A 15708-nucleotide genomic window follows, 5' to 3' on the forward strand; every position below is an offset into this window, starting at 1 on the left:
CTTGGTGACTTTTGTGCTATGACATTACGAAAGAATCATTGCATAAAATGTTAGAATCTGACATATTCTAAAAGTGGCAAGAATTTGGTATTCTTATACTAATAATAAGGATTGGGGATTGTGAAATGAGTTTCATTGGAAAAGTTTTCAATTGATCTATTTCACAAAGTATGGACCATAGGAAACCAAAATGTGTATGCTTAGAGCATGGGACAATTGTGGTTATAATTCGAGTAATAAGTTGATTTTCTGAAACAGTAAGCAATGAATAATGAGTAATAAATATGGTGTTTAAATAAAAGTGTTTTTATTTACGCTCAAAAGTTTTGGGACCATATAGGATTAATATTATTATTGCGTTTCATTTTGCATGTTTTGACTTCCAGAATAACTAGGTTATTCGAACCTCCACAGTCGGTCATACGTTGGAAGTAGGTATGAAGGAAGACTGGCATGAATCTGTCTGTAGATTGTCTAAAGTGTTTAGACATAGCACAAGTTTGCTGCAGAGTTCATGAGTGCTTTGATAAGATTAAAGTATTGGATTAAATCCACGCTCACTTGAATCACTTCATGGTTTTATCACGAGTGATTGGTGAGACGATAACATTGTATATTCTTGAAACCGAGACGTGTGAGTTGTTATTTGCTGGTCGGTTGCACATTGATGATAAGTAAACACACCAGTAACTTGGTGTTATAAAACTTATTGTTGTGTGTGATTCGATTAGTAGGTGCAAGCAAGCATTTGAGTCAAAGTTTATCCATTCCTTTTACCCAAGGTGGGATAAAAGCGATATATGTGGGCCCCTCGATGATTTAGTGATGACAAAGGAAAATGCTCGGCCGGGCCAGGGCTGATTTGATTTGTTCAATTAGTCAGTCGTCATAAATCGGAAATCGAGAAACGACATATAGACTGAGAGAATGATTTCAATCCATGTCTCATGTCTATACGATATCTTGTAGAATGGAGGAATATATAATCCCTTATCTAAAGGACACGCGTAGCTGATAAGATCAGAGTTGACAGCGGCTTTTGGAAGCTACGATTGCTAATCAGGTTCTGAAGTCATACACAGAATAGTTATTAGACTTATCCAAGTGGGAGACTGTTGGATTAGTGTCTAAGTCCATAACTATTTTGGTATGTACTTGACCCGATTATGAGCATGGTCCTTTTGGGTTGCCTTCACCATAACAATATGTAGGATGAATTAAGGAGAGAAAGGTTTAATTATGATTTATTAATATATTATAAGAATAATATATTAAAGGAGAAATCATAATGTTTAATTGATATTAGTCAAGAATTAATTAAGAATTAATTTTGTGGCTAAAAGAGATTAATTAAACTTAAGGGACTTGTTGTGTAATTATAAGATAATTATATAATTGGGCTATGGATCACCTTGGAATAATAGGTTGGAGGAATTCTAAGGGGAAGCCCATTAGAAATCGTCCAAGGCATGTTCCAGAAGGGGTCCATGGGCTGCTTAGGGCTTAAGCAGTCAGATTAGGGTTTCCTAGTTGTAAACCCTAATAGCCTACATGTATATAAAGGACCCTTAAGCCCCAAAAACGTGGTGAAGTAATCCTTTAGGGTTTCCAGCCGTTTTTGGTGCCTCCTCTCTCCTCCCTCTTCATCCAAGTTGCTTAGTGGTGTTTGTGACTCCATTAGAGGTGCAACACTTGAGGCACTGAGCTTTCTGAAGCCAATCAAAGCAAGGATTGATTGTTATTGCTATATAACAATCAAAGGTAATTACTAAACCCTTATTTCAGTTCTTATTTGATAGATCTAGGGTTTGTAAGTCTTGGATTCATTGCATGTACAATAGAGAAACCTAGATCCAAGCATTAGGGTTTGTATGAGCACATAGGATTGTTCTTATGCTTAAAACCCATCAATATAAGTGCCGTTATAATATCTTTTTAACTACTCGCGGTACGGGGAATCTGGTTTAAAGGGCCGCATAGGGTTGTTGGATTTTCAGAAGTGATATATGCCAAAATGGTCCTGCCCTCCGGTGTTTTATGTATGGCCCCTGTCTGTACATAGTGGTTGGAAAATATTGTTTAAACGCTTATATAATAATAATAATAATAATAATGCTAAGAATAATAATTAGTCACGGTAAATATTAGACTAAAATTTAGCGATAATAATGCTAGGTTTCGTCGAAGGAAAATAGAATCGTTAAAAGCGAAGCACTGCCCGAGTTTGGAATCATCACTTTAACAAGTGAGTGCATAGTTACTTTCATATTACACATAGATATGAAGTATTTTATATAAATTACGTGCTATGTATGCATATTATTTGAATACTTGCTTTCTATGCTGGATGAACGATTTTATACATGTTTTAAATAATTTAAAATGTATATGTGTTTTATATCTACGAATATGTTGGGTAAAACATGGGTAGATGAATGATGAGAGATGAAAGATGATATGAGTGAACATTGGCAGCTATAGACTTAGTGCCTAACAAATAACATCGACAGTTATGGACTTAGTGCCTATTGAATAAACTTTGGTAGCTATGGACTTAGTACCTGTTAGATAAACGTTGGTAGCTATGGACTTAGTACCTGTTAAATAAACGTTGGTAGCTATGGATTTAGTACCTATTAGCTGAACACTAGTACCTATGGATTTAGTACCCGATGAATGAACTTTAGCAGCTATGGAATTAGTGTTTTACGAACAAGCATTGGCAGCTATGGACTTAGTGCCTATCATATAAACCCTGGAAGCAATGGGCTTCGAAATGAACGAATGCAGGATAGATGATTCTTAAGGTAGATCCTTAAGAGTAAGGAAGATAATGGGGATGGGTAATTGGGTTGATTATTTGATGTTTAAACATAATAATTAAATTATTGTGGGTTGAAAACCCTATGTACTCACCAGGTTTCCCAACCTGACCCACTCAAGCTTATTTATATCACAGGTGTCGATATGAAGCTACTTTACACTGAGGGATTTAAAAGAGATGTAGATCACTAGTGTAAATGAATGTAAGATCTGTTTATGCTTATGTTTCTGTATTGACGATGACATCCCAAATGTTTTAAAATGGATAAAAATACATTTCTTCGGAAATGCTTTGATAACATATTTATCATGTTTTTCTGGGAACAAATTCCGCAACGTTTTTATTAAAAGAGGTACTCTGATTTTTATAAAGCATAAACAAAATCGGTCTTTTCTGGCCGTGAAAATGGGGATGTCACATAGTGTGTTAAGACGATTTTAACATACTAGACTAGGATGGCGAAATTAGTTATTGGGTTGTGAAGTGATAAATAACTTACTCGTTTAGTAAAATTAGAGTATTTAGCTGAAGAGGTGATACATCTATAGTATTGCACAAGGAAAAATGTTAATGCCAAGAGATGACAAAGAGCTAAGTGGAAGGTAGTACAACTTGCGGAGGTACATCTACAATGCAAACTTTTAGGATTAACTCCTATAAAGTAAAGGATGACGATGATGTGCGTGGTGACTTCCAAGTATCGAAAGATGGTGTAATTAGTTGGAGAGCGTTAGTCTCCATATCACTAGAGTAAATGTTGATATAGTGTGTCTTGAAGACTGGACACTGCACAATAAAGAAATTATACAAAGAATTTGAAAGTAGAGTTCAAAGAGAACTTATAAAAAAATGTTATTATATGCTAGATTTAGCATATGCGCAAGAAGAATCCTAGAAGGTGAGTCTAGGAAGTTTTAATATATCCTTAATAGAGAAGCGAAAATCCTAATGGAGTCTAGGAAAGTTTGTTGCATGTGTTCGTCTTGACACATACATATCTAGGAATGTACTATGTTGAAAGACCCTAACTTTCGTACTAAAGACATTGTCATTCCAAAACATGCTACATGCATATTTATAAATAATATTTTACATTGATAGTGTGATTACAAAAGACTGGATACAAATCGACTAAATTTTAGTATATTACATAACTACCCAGGATATTGTAATTTTATACAAACATAAACCGAAATACAAAAGTAATAGTAAAAACTATTCTACATCTTCCGACAGTATATAACCATACTGGTTACTTATCTCCTGCAATTGTTAAACACTGAGAGGGGTAAGCGGTGACGCTTAGTGAGTTCAATAATAGATACAATATAACGTTATGCCATATATATACTTCAATATGGCAGAAGCAAAGGGAACAAGGAACAAAAAAGGCATATGTGAATCATGTGACAAACTTTCCATATCAATCAATGATTTGATACAAAGATATATGATCAATAAAGCTTCGACCCAAATGGCACAGAAGACATACACTTTCTGATTTAAACATTTCGGTAGATTTCAGGCTTATAGCCTTGTCTAACCATCTGTCAATGCCATAGAATAGAAGTCATTCTCTTACGGAGACATGCTCTACATGGCCAGAGGCTACGTACCAGTACCACCGTGAATCTAAGTCCTTTCACTGATCACATGATCAAAGGTATAGCTTTGTTATCATAAATAGCGGAAATAAAAATAACACGGGAAAATAACCCGGAATGATAACACTGAAAAGCACATAGCGCATATAACACATAACATACAATTGTTCCTATATATTAAACTCACCGTAGAATAACCGGGGGTTAAAATAGTAATTTGGGCAGCACTTCGTTACTATAATTGACTTTCTTCTATAAAAACCGGGAGATTTATTGAAAACCGAGCTCTGCGAAGGTTGAGCTTCAAACCGAAAAGATAAATTTCTCGGGGTCTTCGGGCACTTCGGGGTGTGTTTCGGGTGTTAAAAATAATACTGGGGCTTCGGGGGAAGTGGAATTAGCCAAAATATGGAATTAGGGGTGAAAATGGGCAATTTTCCAAAATTACCCGGGAGATCTCGCAACCCCCCCTTTTATAGGGTGCGAGACCGAAGATCGATGGCTGAGAAGACTCCACGCGGCAGCAGATGCGAAGGCCAAGTGGAGGGTGCGAGGTTCGGACACCGGCGCAACACGCGTCGACTTCGGACTGGTCCAGCGCCTCAGATGCGAGGAGTCACCGGGCACGCATCGGAGTCTCGGCTGCACAGCGCATCAGTGACTAAGCTGCTTCGGACACGAGGCGGACACGGGGCATGCATGCGAGGATCCGATGACGTGGCCTATTCCGGACCTTATCCATGCGAGATTTCTCTAAAATTGTGCCCAAATCTTCTAAAATCCATAACTTTCGCATACGGGCTCCATTTTTGACGTTCTTTATATGCATGTGTAGGTAAAATTATGCTCTACAACTTTCGTTTAGACTTCGTCGGCTAATTTTGACTTTATTTTTAATATTATTATTTTTAACAGACCGGGACAGGAAAATCCGTTAAAAATTCATAACTTCTTCATCCGATGTCCGTTTTCATCTGTCTTTTTACCGTTGTACTACTATTGACGAGACCTTCGATTCTCGTTTAGGTTGTGTCGGCTAAATATCACTCGATCTAAAATTCGAGTTTTTAGCTGTCTACTGTTAAGCTGAAACTTAGAAAAAGCATAACTTCCTCATACGAAGTCAGATTTTGGCGTTCTTTTTATCAAAATTCTCGGTTTAACAAATACTACGACTTTCATTTAGATCACCAAGGCTAAAAAGTAGTTTATAAAAAACTCAGTTTTTACGTCATTCGGCGCCGTGCCGGTTTTGTCGCGGATCTTCGATTGATCATAACTTCTTCGTTATAACTCGGATTTCGATGAGGTTTTCGCCTAAATGCTTCTAATGAAATTATCTACAACTTTGAATAATAAAATTTTACTTATTTCAAATTTTATATTTTCTTTAAATTTCGATATTTGTCTAATGTTCGGAATCTCATAAGACTTCCAAAACATTTTGGATGATTCTAAACATAGTTTTACTTCATTTCTAGTAAAAACTATCCGTTAGAACTCAATACTCATAATTACATAACACGATAACTGAACGTGTATGTTACATATGTGGAAGCACAGGATCCGTACTTGAAGCAGGAAGAGTCGCAGGGTTAATAAGGCACAATAGTTGAGTTTGTTTTGTTTCTTTCCATTATTACCTGCGTTATGGTGATGACTAGGAAAGTAGGTTCTTATTCACACCCTAGTGGTAATCAATTGATTGGTTCAGAGATCCATGTTCTGTGTAGTAACCGACTTTAGTCGGGAGATTGAAGAAGGAGATGATCGAAGTGATCGACAAAAGTATTGTAACCTTCATTAGGGATGAGCAGTCAGTAGCTAGGGATACCACCTGCTATGATATGGTTGCAGGTTGTTCTTTCTTGACCAAAATAGGAATGATCAGGTTGTTAACTCAAGATGGAATGTGTCTTCCGTGTTAATGTCTTTTGTAGAGGCAATAGTTTAGTTCGTTGTGTATCCGTTGCTATGCGATGGGAGGTGATTAGAATATGACCATTCGGTCTGTTACTGTATTCAAAGTAAGGACCATATCGTAGGTTGAGTTTATGACCCAATTTAGAAAGGAGTGTTGGACTAGGTGTCTAAGCCAATAACTAAATTAGTATAATCTTGAATTATTAGCAAAGTCATTTTGGGTTGTCCTCAAACCTAGTAACTGACTGGAATGCTTTTTGGAGAGAGATACTGATTTATTAATTTATTATATGCTTAATAAATTAATTAAAAATCAAAATAAATGGTTTATTAATATATTATGAGAATAATATTTAATTAGAAATATTATTATTTAATTAAAAATTAATCATAAATTAATTAGAATTAATTTTGGGATTAGCTAGATTAATTAAAAGTAGAAGGACTAAAGGTGACACTGTTTAAAAGTTAAACAATGACCAATTCTAGAACCTCCCAAGAGGGGACAGTTCTAGAGGAGGTTTCTAGAGGTATTCTTGGGCTCTAAGGAAGCTTAGAATGCCTTGGGGAGGAAGTAATGGGATATGGTTTTCTAAAAGGAACCTCCTTTACATACAACCTTCCTAACACCTATATAAACCCCTAAGGGTTTAAATTTCGGTTTTCACCATCTCTCTAAGAGTCTTAGAGCCAAAATTATTCCTTCTTCTCTTCTTTCCTCTTTAGCTTCCAATTATTAGGGTTTGGGTGTGAGCCATTAGAGGCATGAGACTTCTGGTGCTTGCTTTCTAAAGATCAATCAAGATGGAATATTATTTTATTTGCTATAATAAACTAAGGTATGCAATTTCTAATATCCCTTTCTTATTTTCGAAAATAAAAACATACTTTTAGGGTTCTTGATATTTAATTGTTTGTCGCAAATCATAGTGAGAACATAAATCCTTTAGGTTGCATGTGAACTTAGGGTTTAAGTTTTTCCGCTAAAATAAGATTTTGTAACCTATAAAACCCATTAAGGAGAAGTAGTATCTGATGAAAGTCAAGTTGTGATTCAAGAATTATGACTTAAGGTCCATCGGTGGATAAAAGAACAAGTGCAGGTTCAAGCACCACCATCAGCAGATAGGTCCAAACCTATTGATTTTCGTTTAAGAAGCCTATAGAGCTGCAATCATCGTAGCTAGTAGATAAATACCTATGCAAGTTTCTTTTGTGTGATTTACCCAAATGCTTCAAGAAATGATTGGAAGGATCATTACAATAAGATCAAATGAAGCACAACGAGGTTAATCATCCCAGAAAAGTGGGTTATATCCGTAATCTCTCATCCCAAACATCATATCTATGCTCGTGCACCACTACCTGTAATACAAGAAACTGAGTGGGTCAGGCTTGGGAGCCTGGTGAGCACATAGGGTTTTCAACCCACAATAAAAAAGTTTATTAATTTCATCAACCAACAATAACCCGATTACCCATTCCCGTTATCCTCACTTTACGTCCCTAAACACCTATCATAAGGGATCTAGCCTAAGGATCATCATCGGGATGGACACTACTGCTAAGGGGGTTCCTCAGCAATAAATGTCCTAAAGGCAACCATGAGGGGGATGGAGTACACCGGTGAACACATCGTTCACAAACACCTACAGGTTGCGAGTCTGCTAGCGTTCCACTAGACTGTCTAGAAGACTCCGTGGTTGTCATCCATACTCCGCTAGATGACAGAATCAACAGCAACAACATCGAGGCCTCTCATCATTTTATCACACATCGTCTATTACATCTACCCATATTTTTCTCCAATATTTTTGTAGATATAAAATACATATACAGTTTAAATCATTTAAAACATGTATAAAAATCTTTCATCAGCATAGACAGCAAGTATTCAGACAATATGCACACATAGCACGTAATTTATATTAAATACTTCATATCTATGTGTAAGATGAAAGTGACTATGCACTCACCTGTTAGGGTGGTGACTCGGTACTCGGACAGTGCTTCGTTATCTCAAAACAATTTTTCCCTTGACAAAACCTAGTATCAATACCGCTAGGGTTTAGTCTAACGTTAACCGTGACTAAATAATAGTCTAGCTATTATTACTATTATATAAGCGTTAAACAATACTTATACAACCCATAATAATAGCCCAAGTACTTATTTTAAGGTCCTAATAATGTTACTATAATTAAATAAAAGCTATATTAAAAATAGCGTAGGCGTAGCTCACTTACAGCGGGTTTTATAGAAAACCGGGCTTCGCTTGGAGCAGCGTTTCCGAACCGAAAGACCCTTTTTCTCGGGACTCCGGAAGCCTCGGGGCTTCCTTCGGGTGGTAGGGGGTTTTCCTAGATTTTAGGGGGGGGGGGGGGGTTAGGGGGCTTAGAGAGAGAAACTAGTGAGAGAAAGAAAGAATGGGAAATATGTGAAGAAAATGAGGGTGGGAGAGGTTCTATTTATAGGGTGAAATATGGCTGAACTTGGTGCCACATGTCACCATCTGGTGGCAAGACTTGGGGAGAAAGCAATGGCCAAGATTGTGCCACGTCACCCATTTTTCGCACAACACACTTCCGACTTCTAAAATCCGTAACTTTCACATACGAGCTCCGTTTTTGACATTATTTATATCCACGCGTAGGTAAAAATAAGATCTACAACTTTCATTTTGACTCCGTCGGCTAGTTCTCGACCGATCTTAAATTTAACAGTATGAGGAGATTATACTGTTAGATTTCCGCGTAAAATTCATAACTTCTACATACGGACTCTGTTTTCGTCTGTCTTTTTACCGTTGAGTTCCTATTAATGAGATCTTCAATTCTCATTTAGGTCGCATAGGCCAAAACCGCTCGATCTAAAATTCGAGTTTCGGGTTGTGCACTACTAAGCCAAATCTTAGAAAATTCATAACTTCTTCATACGAAGTCAGATTTGGGCGTTCTTTTTATGCACGCTCTCGGTTTAACATATACTACAACTTTGGTTTAGATTACTAAGGCCAAAAAAGTCATCAATCGTAAATTCACTATTTACGTCACACAACGTCGTGCCGGTTTTGTCGTGAAACTTCGACAGGTCATAACTTCTTCGTTATAACTCAGATTTCGACGTTCTTTATATTTCTGGAATCCTTGTCACGACCAATACAACTTTCTTCATAGATATTGGGTTTATATAACACTTTATTTTTTACGCTTATTTTATCCTTTATTTATTATATCGTTATAAATAAATAATAAGCATATAAAGGCACATAATTCACATAATACTCAAATATTTCATCTTTATTATCTCAAAAGAGTTACAATAGTTGACCTAGACTATTACATCATCTGATAATGCTTAGCCCCGAAACCCGGGCGTTACAGCTAATATTTCCATTACGTTGGTAATATCCTCTTACACTATTTTGCATATGTGTGCATTAGTGGATGACTTCATGCTTGTCGTGATCTCAGACTGAAGTCGTGTTATGTGAAAAGATCACTCGTTGTGGACACAAGCAGTGATACTATGTCAGGGATGTTAAATCCATTTATATGACAATAAGGAGTTTCTTCCGGTAAGGGTTCAAAATCAAGTAGGGGATAACAAATCCTTAAGGCAAAAGTGCGGAAGGTAACTCGACTTTGGATTCAACGTCAAAATATAGGAGAGTTGCAGGCTTGCAGCACAAGAAGATATGAGAGGAGTAATTAGCTTCAAGACTCGTTATGTAGATGATAGAATGAATGTTTTAGTCGTCAAGAGAGGACACGACATCAAATATCGTGAGGGAACTTGAGACTTTTACCTATGCCTATGGGTAAATGGAACGATCTTACCTTAGATCTCATCATCAAGTGTTCCAATATTGTGTAGAATCACGATATGTTATGGGTCAGAATTGACCAAGCGATAAAAGTATACCTTCCTAGGTATCATATATGCAGTGAATTGGTTTGTAGAGAATGTTTTCATAGATTTGTTATCGGGAATAAGTAAAGATTTTTGTCTAAGACCCTTCTTTGACCTTCTTAAGAATACTTATGATGGTGATAACGTGAAAACTATTGTAGTCTGACAAAGTCGAAACCCAAAAGGGTATAGAACAATTAAGTTCGTGAAATTTGTCAAATTGGGATAAGAAAAAATTATCATGTGAAGAATTCGACATAACAAATGTCGCTTAATTGAAACCTTAATCAATAGACTTAATGTTATGGAAGTAGGTCGGCGAGCTGTTAAACTGTCATAAAGGAACCTAAAACATTATTTCATGAAATAATATTGTGTGGAAACAAGTACCGAGGTAAATCCATACTAGGGGATCGAGAGGCAACTTAGGAATCGTTATTCAGAGCTGTGTTGTTGTTGTATGATTCCGGAACGTAATCATCCTAAGTGGGGAGTAATTGTAACGCCTGCAATTTTGGGCTAGACATTTAGAGTATAATCGTAGTAATTATACATTTTATCGAACAATTAAAATTGTTAATTAAATTCATATGTGTTATGAGATAATAAACAATTATCGTATATACAATAAGTGGACAAATATTAGGAGTCTAAAATATTTGTAGAAAAACCTGAATATATAATTTATCGTTAAACGATAAAATAAACTATAAAATAAAAGATTATTTTGGATAAATAATCTTAACGAAAGTTGTACTAGTCGTGATGATGATTCTGTGGATATAAATAATGACCAAATCTGACTTCGTATGAGGAAGTTATGATTTATCTAAGTTTAGCATTCAAACCGATGCGACAAGGTGCATCATAAAAAACGAATCGGAGATAGGCTGCTTTTTCGCCAAATGATGTAAATGAAAGTCAAAGTGATCGTCAATACTCAATAGGAACGCGTCAATATAAAGAACGCCAAAATCTGACTTTGTATGAGGAAGTTTTGATTTTTCAAAGTTTCGATGCGACAGTGTACAACAGTGTGCGATACAGAAATCGAAATTAAAATTGGTTGATTGTTAGCCAAAACAATGTAAACTAGAGTTGAAGATCTCGTAAATACGAATCTGTTAATATAAAGACAGTCGAGAACGGAGCTCGTATGCGAAGGATATAAGCGAAACTTGGTCCCTAAGTTTCGAATCGCATACAAAATCTGTTCGGATTTGTAAAATTGAAATAGAATGTGAATTAGCTGACAGACTCTAAATGAAAGTTGTAGTACTCGTCAATACAAAGTCAGGGATATAAAGACAGTCGAAAACATAATTCGTATGAAGAAGTTGTGAATTTCGCAGCGTTATTTATATGCTAAGCCTCCTCGAAACGAAACACAAAAAATAAAGTGAGAACTAGTCAAATGAGTCTAAATGAAAGTTGTAGTACTCGTCGATAACTACGTGTGGATATAAAACCGTCGAAAACGAAACCTGTATGTGAAAATTAAGATTTTTAGAAAAAATATTAAATTCTGACCGTCGAGATCGCGACACGTGGCACCACGGATGAGCGACACTTGGCACGATCTGGTGGCACCCTTCCTCCCTAAGACTTACAATAGATGGGCCACACGTGGCACCCTTCCTCCCAAAGACTTGAAAGTTATATATGAGTTTGAAACCAATTATTTTTGGGAGTATTTAATATATATATAACCTTATTAAATATCAAAATATCATATGTGTCCAATTTAATTTCTAAATATCATTTTTACCCTTCATAAAATTTTAAAATATCATATATAATTTTTTAAACATCAAAATATAATCTATGTCATTTTTAAATATCAAAATATCATATATGTTTTTTTAAAAATCAAAATATAAATGATAGTTATTAAAATATCCTTTATTTACGACATAACAATATTCAACAACAAAAACTAAACAATCAATGCATATATTTTATGGAGAGAGATGGAGATGAAGTGTTTTGTTTGTATATTCTAATAATTTAGAAGTAGATATTCTATTATTATAAATATAAAGATAATATGGTTGAAATTTTTAATTATTATAATAATTCTAAGATATAAAAAATAATTATATAATACTAAAAACATTGTAAAAAGAAGATTTGAACAAATATAATATTTTGATGGTTTATAAAGGATATATGATATTAAGAAATTAAGTTGGACAAATATGTATATTTTAAAGTTTAAAAAGAGTATATACTAAATTCTCTTATTATTATTTTTTTTCGTTACATGTTATTGTGAATATTGTGATACGAATAACAAAAAAAATTACAAGTGATAAGTTATTGCTAAATTAGGGGAAAAAATGTTTAAACGCCAGCACACTGAACCATTAAATTCTCTAAGTTTTAAAGAAAAGGTAGAAAGTTCAAAAACAATTTTATTTTTAAGGGAAGAATCAAATAGATAAGTGAAAAATTATCTGTAATATACTTTTATTAATATAAGGACAAAACATATATGTAATTTGAGTCATTTGTATTTTTGAAATGGAAAAATACGTTCACACAACGACTTAAAAAGCCAACTTTTTTCAAACTTGCAACCCCACACACAAACTCCCCTCTGGCCTCTCCCCGTGTCCTCCCTCCTCGCTCTGCAGTATAACCGCTCGCTCCACTCTCTAGTGTGCTGTGCTTGCCCCAAATATTCTCCAAAGTTACTTTCAAGTAAGAATTTTGCTTGAATTCCGCTGTTTTGTAATGATTTATGTATCTTTGATTCGTTTCTTTGTAGACTTCCATTTCTTGACGAATCATCATGGATTTCGTGTTTAATCTTCATTTTTCGCGTTGTCCATGTACCGATGTGATTGATAATAGGATTTATCTGCTAAAAACTTCCGTTTGCAATCAACAATGGCGGTGAGGATTTTTTTCTCCATTGTTGTCTGCATCGATATCCGTGCTCACACGGATGCAAGAAAAAAAATTATAGAGCGTTTAGTTTTTTGTATAAATCCATTTGTTCTTTGTTTAAGGTTTTTAAGAGCATTTATGACAAGTTTAATTGCGGAGATCGTGTTTAAAATTTGAAATAATTAGTTTATCATTTCTTGTTTGTTCTGCGCATTAGTTAGATGTTGATGATCTATAAAAGCCAGCGGTTACATCTTCGTATAATGATTACTAACGGCTGTATTGATTAACTTTGCTCTGTAAATTGTGTTTTAGATTGGTGTATATGTACAGTTGCTGACATGCAAAACCAAGGAGTTCTTGTTCCTTGTTTGAAGTTATATCGCAATTATTTCTGAAATTATCGTTTACTTACTGTAGCATCTTCTTTCCGTTCAGATTTCTTACGAACGTAACCTCAAATTGAAGCTTCAGAATCGACAATGGCGTTCCTGAAGGAGACATCTCAACCTGTCATTTCTACAAAACGGCCATTAGATGATGCTGATGACTGTGAACTTGACGAGTTCAGAAAACCTAAAACGGTGGTGCGGAAGTATCCCCCTCCTAAGATCAGAATCGGAGTAGAAGCAGTCCGTGATTTCCCTCCTGGTTGTGGAATCTTACAGGATTCTGTTGTGAGTAAAGTAGAGAAGAAGCCATTGAAGAAATTAGAGAATGTTGAGTCCAATATTGAGAACTCGACCTCCCATGGCAAGGATAAGATGGTGAACTCTCAGTCTTTTGAAGATAATAAACTCAATAGCTGCATTAAACCTAAAGGATTATTAGGGTTCAAGAAACCTTCTTTTGGCTCAAGACCATCTGGTAAAGTGAAATTTTGGGATCCCACAAAACAAGTGGTCCACGATTTCCCTCCTGTTTGTGGGATCAAACCAGAAAGGAAGCCTCTGAAGAATTTAGATAACTTTGACTCAGATCTCAAGAAGCTGAACTCCATTGACAAGGTTAAGTTGGTGGACTGTCATCCTTTTGAGAATAATAAACTCAAAAGCTTTAAACCTAAAGAATCAGGGATCAACAACAATCCAACTGGTAAAGTCAAATATTGGGATCCTACTTCTTCAAATGATGGTGATACTGAAATCGCAAAAGACATCAATACTGAGGACTCACGTAAGGAACAAGTTAGACGTGAAAAGATCCGTGAGGCAATGATCTTGTTTGAAACAGTTTACACTCAATTATTCCAAGAAAACGGATCAAAACAACAGGGAGAAAAGATTGCTCATTGGAGGGTCCCCATGGAGGCTGCAAAGATTGTCAAACAAAAGCTGAAATGGATGAATGCTGACAAGGCATTAGGTCAAATCCGCGGTGTCCAGCCTGGCGACAGGTTCAAATTTAGGTCACAGCTTCAAATGGTAGGTCTTCATTGTCAATCACATTGTGGTATAGATTACACCAAGATCAATGGGAAGAATCTTGCTATAAGTATAGTTGATTCTCATCGTTACTCAAACGCAAGTGAATCTTGTGATGTGCTGTCATATTGTGGTGAAGGTGGTGGTGGTGGGGTTGGGTTCTTTGGGTCTAAGCGACAGGTGGCGCCTGATGATCAAAAACTTGAAAGGGGTAATCTTGCTTTGAAGAACAGTATGGATGAGAAAAGTCCAGTTAGGGTGATTAGGAAACTTGTTGGAGTTGGAAAGAACAACACTGATGTGTTTGTGTATGATGGGTTGTACACTGTGGAGCATTGTACACAAAAAAGAGGTTCAGAAGGGAAGATGGTGTTCATGTTTCAACTACAAAAAATGCCTGGTCAACCTCAAGTTCAAAAAAAGGTCAATGCTTCACACCATCATTCCACCTTTCAAATGCTTTAGTGATGAACTATATAGAGTTAGTTATATGTTGTTGTCGAACTATAGTTGGAAGTTTATACTTGTTGTTTTTGGTAATGATTGAATCTCACAGATGCAATTTTGACCTAATATTCTTAGGCTTTGTTTGCTTTTAGTGCGACTTGGTTCGATTCTATTTCCTTTCTAGATAAGACGTTTAAATATCGTCAACCCTCAAAGGGAATTATATATGATAGCAATAGTGTCTATGGTTTGTTTATAATCGAGGTGATAAATACTCCATCGATTCCTTTACCTCTCGGATGTGCAATTAATTCCAAATAAGATATGTTAACAAAAACCTAAAGGAAAGAGAATCAATGAAGAGTACATTCTAAAGATGGTTGTTTGTTATTAACAACTGCATATATTGTAGGTTCCAAAACATGTTTGTAAAAAGGGTTTCTAAAGATAGATATGCTTACTACATCGAATTTTGGCGCATATTAGTACATAATGTTATTAATTTATTAATTGGGGTAATAACTTATAAGGGTAATAAACTTTACCCGTGAACATATTACTTATGTTTTCCGTGTATACATAATTACATATGACCATTAAACTTGGTTACCATGGCTACAAAAGAGAAAAACGTATGTGGTTAATGTAGATTTTCGGTTGAATATGAATTTTTCCGTCATCT

The 15708-nt window shown here is 35.6% G+C and overlaps 1 protein-coding gene across 1 annotated transcript; it reads left to right on the plus strand.

Moving 5' to 3' along the window:
- The first annotated feature begins 12861 nt into the window (after positions 1 to 12861).
- LOC145133579 (uncharacterized) lies at positions 12862 to 15133 on the plus strand. The gene is made up of 2 exons (XM_079068506.1): positions 12862 to 12966; positions 13594 to 15133. Exon 2 carries the CDS (start codon positions 13638 to 13640, stop codon positions 15042 to 15044), a length of 1407 nt encoding a protein of 468 aa, XP_078924632.1. The 5' UTR covers positions 12862 to 12966; positions 13594 to 13637; the 3' UTR covers positions 15045 to 15133.
- Positions 15134 to 15708: the final 575 nt, after the last annotated feature.

Source organism: Lactuca virosa, chromosome 8 (genome assembly GCF_052849685.1).
Source record: "Lactuca virosa cultivar CGN04683 chromosome 8, Lactuca_virosa_CGN04683_v6, whole genome shotgun sequence".
NCBI lineage: Eukaryota > Viridiplantae > Streptophyta > Magnoliopsida > Asterales > Asteraceae > Lactuca > Lactuca virosa.

Coding starts and splice junctions, on each gene's coding strand:
- LOC145133579 (XM_079068506.1), top strand. CDS start 13,638: ATGGCGTTCCTGAAGGAGACATCTCAACCTGTCATTTCTACAAAACGG.